Source organism: Silurus meridionalis, chromosome 16, assembly GCF_014805685.1.
Source record: "Silurus meridionalis isolate SWU-2019-XX chromosome 16, ASM1480568v1, whole genome shotgun sequence".
NCBI classification, from domain to species: domain Eukaryota; kingdom Metazoa; phylum Chordata; class Actinopteri; order Siluriformes; family Siluridae; genus Silurus; species Silurus meridionalis.
Window position 1 is genome coordinate 1,218,250 of NC_060899.1, and position 6,751 is coordinate 1,225,000.

Consider the following 6,751-nt stretch of genomic DNA (forward strand, 5'->3'; position numbering starts at 1 on the left):
TGTGTGCAAACCTGGTGAAAACTACAGGAAACGTTTGACCTCTGTAATTGCAAACAAAGGCTACTGTACCAAATATTAACACTGACTTTCTCAGGTGTTCAAATACTTATTTGCAGCTGTATCATACAAATAAATAGTTAAAAAAAAACATACATTGTGATTTCTGGATTTTTTTTTTAGATTATGTCTCTCACAGTGGACATGCACCTACGATGACAATTTCAGACCCTCCATGATTTCCAAGTGGGAGAACTTGCAAAATAGCAGGGTGTTTGAATACTTATTTTCCTCACTTTAGTAGAGAGACAAAGAGAAAAATGAGCGAGGTGCAAAGAGAGAAGAGAGACCAAGAGAGAAGATGAGAGAAAAACATGAGAAGTGACTCGGTTCCTTGAATCTTGTTCATCAAAATAAACAAGTCATTTTATGAGACATTTACTTCATTTTGTTCCTTTGATCAGAAAGAAAATAAAATGTTACATAAAGCATAAATAATCAGATCCCCAACATGGCGACATGCACAGACTTTATCTAGAGTTCCAATAATAAAAAAATGACAATGCAGCTGAGGACAAATGATAAACAGAATGAGTAACTTCACCTTTTATATCTGCTGATCTCAGTCATTTTTTCCACATGACTCCTGTTTACTGTGCAGCGTCTCTATAGTTTCCTGTGTAATGAACTGCATAGTGTTTATGGGAGTCACGTGAACAAACAACAAATCACTTTTTTAACATTTAAGATCATGAGAAGTAAACAAGAGCAGGAACAGGAAAATGAACAGAACATGAACATGAACAGAACAGAACAGAACGTGAATAAAACATGAACAGAACAAGAACAAGAACAAGAACATGAGCATGAACAGAACAGAACAGAACAGAACATGAAGATGACTTCAGAAGAAATCCTCTGCCATCATGTTTATTATGGGTCTCTGGTTCTGGCCGTGATTTAGGAAATGTGTATTTATACAGCAGCTTTTTATATAAAATCATTAGTACTGTTTGAAGTTAACAGCCAGTCTGAAGCTTTCTATAGAGCTTTACTATAATTACAGAACAACAAGTGTCCTCCAATGTTCCTCCAAAGTTCCTTTAGGGTTCCTTCTAGGTTCTTCCAAAATTCCTAAAAGGTTTTTCAAAAGGTTCCTTCAAGTTTTCAAGGTATTTCCAAATCTTCTGCAGGGTTCCTCTTGGCTTAGTCCAAGTTTCCTCTAAAATCCTTACAAGGCTCCTCCAAGGCTTCTCTAAGGTTCCTTCAATGTTCGTCTAAGGATAATCTTAACGCTTATTTGTCAGTAAATTTAAGGCTTTTTGCTTCCTCTTAGTGCATCAACACAAAGGAAGTCCTTTGGACGGATCTAAATGAAGTCGCTCTGTATCTCATTAGACATCTGACTGACTGCTACCTCGCTGTTCATGCAGCCGGTCAGGATCCGGATGGTGCTCTGAGGCATGATCTCCAAACAGTGAGCAGGAGTGTGCTCTAGGAAGTACTTGCAAGTCTGGTGGTTTTTGTGAGGTTCGCTGGAGTTGTGAGCAGAATGGCAGGTCTCCTTGTCTGCGTGTTTCCGCATCGTCTCCGTCTGATGAAGGCTTGAGGACACCATCCTTCTTTGGAGGGACCTACGGAAGTTGGGCTTAAAGCCCAGGTAGACCAGAGGGTTGTAGAGGGTGGAAGATTTGGCAAAAACTGCTGCTGCAGCGAATGCTATTGGAGGAACTGCATCTGGATTCACGAAGGCGGCCCACATGGACACGGCGGCGTACGGACTCCAGGCTAGCAGGAAGCCCACGCATACCGCCACGGAGAGCTGAAAGGAGAAAGAACAACAATCTGATATCAGAAGTGAAGATAAAACTTAAAAAAATAAAACTTAAGGTAACTAATAAAATTATATCTTCTGCCTCCAAAAAAGCTCAAGAAAAACCTGAGCTCCAAAATTCTACACATAGTAAATTTCGCATGCACATTTAGACCACTGAAGATCCCAAACACCTGAATGAGCACCTTGACGATATGGCTTTGAGCTTTGGTGATCTTGTTCTTTGGAGACACGTGCTGCTGGACGGCCTGCTGAGACCCACGCACCGTCACCAGGATTGACGCGTAGGAGAGGAAGATGATGGTACAAGGCACAATGTAGCAGAAGAAGAAGAGGCAGATGAGGTAGGACATGGCGAGAGGGCTGTTGTGAGGAGCAAACCAGTCGATGCAGCAGGCGGTGCCATACGGCTCATAGTTGTACTGACCCCAGCCTGATAGAGGACCTACAGCGAAGATGCTGGAGTAGCACCACACCCCGAACACCAAGAGCACAGCATGGCATGAGGAGAACTTGTTACCTGATATGGAGGAGAGACACATACTTACTTCCTTTTCTTCTAAAACAATAGATACCACTTTTATCTCCATCAACAGAACATAATCAACAACAGGATGATCAAGTGGTACCACATGAAGTTCCTCTAAGTTCCTCCATTCTGTTTTATTTTTTACACACGGCAATCAATTACTTTTTATCTGTTTATAGTTACACTGTGGAATTAGGTTCTCATTCCTGCTCTCTCGTTATAGAGACTATAAACATTCGTCCCTTCACCAACGTTTGTTCTAAACCTTCAGGTTCCCTCTGATTGGTCCAATGTGCTCACACTGGAGACTCCATTCACACCAATTCCATAAACACATACGATTTCCTGTTATATTGAGCTCCACTCTTCTGCAAAGACGTTCCACTAGATTTTGTGGACATTCACACAGTAAAGTGATGTAGGTGAGAAGTTGAGGAGAAAATTCATCCCAATAGAGTTGGAGCTCTATAGCAGGAGATCTTCCAAACCATGGAAAGCAGATCTTCATGGAGCAGCCTTTGTGCACAGGGGTATTGTCATGCTGGAACAGGTTTTGGTCTCCTAGTTCAAGTGAAGGGAAAATTTCATGCATCCAAAGACGTCTGATACAATTGTGTGGTACCAGTTTGGAGAAGGAGAACATATGGAGGTGGAAGAACCACACGTTTGGACATAGAATGTATCTGCTAACAGAAAATTTTACCAAATATGTTTATTATCAGTGCAGTATCCATGTGAAGGAGTGGTTGCCATGGAAACGCATTTTGTAAACTTCTATAACGTAATCGAACCGTTTTTGGAAAAATTCATTAACACTTTCTGAAAATGTCCAGAAAAACTCCAGACGTCTCAGGATAAAGACAGGAATTCTAATGAACCAATCCGACTCCAGACTCTGAGTTCATTTATTCAGTTAATTTAAAACAAATGTAATTTCGGTCGCACTGAATCACGCCGCGTCTCCCAGAAGTCTTTACGCTCCAAAGTGAACTCGTTTTTCAGATGATCACTTTTTCATTGTTTGGAAACCAGCAACAGCTTCATGTTTTTCTGAAGAGCTTCAATAAATCAAGTGAAATTAAGCCCAGGAGCTTCACTTCAACCAGGACATATTTTATTTTTTCATCTGTCTCCATTTCTCCTCTACACACCTTCAACACACACCTCTATACACATCTATACACCACTAACACACATCTACACACATCTATACACCTCTAACACACCTCTAAATACATCTATACACCTCTAACACACCTCTACACACATCTATACACCACTAACACACATCTACACACATCTATACACCTCTAACACACCTCTAAATACATCTATACACCTCTAACACACCTCTACACACATCTATACACCACTAACACACCTCTAAATACATCTATACACCTCTAACACACCTCTACACATCTATACACCTCTAACACACCTCTACACACATCTATACACCTCTAACACATCTATACATCGCTACACACATCTATACACCACTAACACACCTCTACACACCTCTACACACATCTATACACCTCTATACACCACTAACACACATCTATACACCTCTAACACACCTCTAAATACATCTATACACCTCTAACACACCTCTACGCACATCTATACACCACTAAAACACAACTCTACACACATCTACACACCGCTACACACCTTTATACACATCTATACACCACTAAGACACCTCAAACACACATCTACACACATCTATACACCTCTAACACAACTTAACACATATCTATACACCACTAACACACCTTTACACACATCTATACAGTGCTACACACCTTTAACACACCTCTACACACATCTACACACCTCTACACACATCTATACAATGCTACACACCTCTACACACATCTACACACCTCTACACACATCTATACACCTTTACACACCTCTAACACATCTATACATCACACACATCTATACACCACTAACACACCTCTACACACCTCTACACACATCTATACACCTCTATACACCACTAACACACATCTATACACCTCTAACACACCTCTAAATACATCTATACACCTCTAACACACCTCTACGCACATCTATACACCACTAAAACACAACTCTACACACATCTACACACCGCTACACACCTTTATACACATCTATACACCACTAAGACACCTCAAACACACATCTACACACATCTATACACCTCTAACACAACTTAACACATATCTATACACCACTAACACACCTTTACACACATCTATACAGTGCTACACACCTTTAACACACCTCCACACACATCTACACACCTCTACACACATCTATACAATGCTACACCTCTACACACATCTACACACCTCTACACACATCTATACACCTTTACACACCTCTAACACATCTCTACACACCTCTAAACACCACTAACACACCTCTAACACCTCTACATACATCTACACACATCTATACACCGCCACAAACCTCTAACACATCTATACACCTCTACACACCTCTAACACACCTCTACACACAGCTATACACTGCTACACACCTTTACACATATCTATACACTACTAACACACCTCTACAGACCTCTACACATATCTACACACTGCTACACACCTTTACACACATCTATACACCACTAAGACACCTCTACACACATCTATACACGTCTAACACAACTCTACACACATCTATACACCTTTACACACATCTATACACCACTAACACACATCAAAAACACCTCTACACACATCTATACACCTCTAAAACAACTTTACACACATCTACACACCTCTACACACATCTATACAGCGCTACACACCTTTAACACACCTCCACACACATCTACAAACCTCTGTGTAGAGGTGTGTAGATACACACCTCTACACACAGCTATACACCACTACACACCTTCAAACACACCTCTAACACCCTCTACACACATCTATACACCTCTACACATTTTACACTGCTACACACCTTTACACACATCTATACACCTCTACACACAACTAAGACACCTCTACACACATCTATAAACCTCTAACACAACTTTACACATCTATACACCACTAACACACATCTAACACCCTGTACACATCTACAAACCTCTACACATCTATACACTACAACACACTTTTACACACCTCTATACACCTCTACACACCTCTACACGTCTAACACAACTCTACACACATCTATACACCACTAAGACACCTTGAACACACTTCTACACACATCTTTACACCTCTAACACAACTTTAAACACATCTATACACCACTAACACACCTCTACACACCTCTCCACACATCTATACAGATCTACACACCTCTAACACACCTCTACACACAGCTATACACCGCTACACACCTCTACATACATCTACACACCTTTACACACATCTATACACCGCTACACACCTTTACACACATCTATACACCTCTACACACATCTAACACACCTCTACACACATCTATACACCGCTACACACCTTTACACACATCTATACACCACTAAGACACCTCTAACACAACTCTTCACACATCTATACACTGCTAAACACCTTTACACACATCTATACACCACTAAGACACCTCTAACACACCTCTACACACATCTATACACCTTTAACACAACTCTACACATCTATACATTGCTACACACCTTTACACACATCTATACACCACTAAGACACCTCTACACACATCTATAAACCTCTAACACAACTTTACACATCTATACACCACTAACACACTTTTACACACCTCTATACACCTCTACACACCTCTACACACGTCTAACACAACTCTACACACATCTATACACCACTAAGACACCTTGAACAGACTTCTACACACATCTTTACACCTCTAACACAACTTTACACAAATCTATACACCACTAACACACCTCTAACACACCTCTACACACAGCTATACACCGCTACACACCTCTACATACATCTACACACCTTTACACACATCTATACACCGCTACACACCTCTACACATCTATACACCTCACACACATCTAACACACCTCTACACACATCTATACACCGCTACACACCTTTACACACATCTATACACCACTAAGACACCTCTAACACCCTCTACACACATCTATACACCTCTTCACACATCTATACACTGCTAAACACCTTTACACATCTATACACCTCTACACACCTCTAACACAACTCTACACATCTATACACCACTAAGACACCTCAAACACAACTCTACACACATCTATTCACCTCTAACACAACTTTACACACATCTATACACCACTAACACACCTCTAACACCCTCTACACACATCTACAAACCTCTACACACATCTATACACTGCAACACACTTTTACAAACCTCTATACACCTCTACACACCTCTAC

At 40.7% G+C, this 6,751-nt stretch overlaps 1 protein-coding gene across 1 annotated transcript in view; it reads right to left on the minus strand.

Annotated features, from left to right (window-relative positions):
• Nucleotides 1-811: 811 nt before the first annotated feature.
• The window catches only part of opn7b (opsin 7, group member b), a 20,029-nt gene continuing 14,089 nt past the window's right edge, over nt 812-6,751 (minus strand). The window contains exons 5-6 of the mRNA XM_046869842.1: nt 2,017-2,351; nt 812-1,819 (exon numbers count right to left, since the gene is read on the minus strand). Coding sequence (XP_046725798.1) covers nt 1,367-1,819; nt 2,017-2,351 — 788 coding nt within the window. The 3' untranslated portion in view covers nt 812-1,366. The remainder of the gene's footprint in view (nt 1,820-2,016; nt 2,352-6,751) is intronic.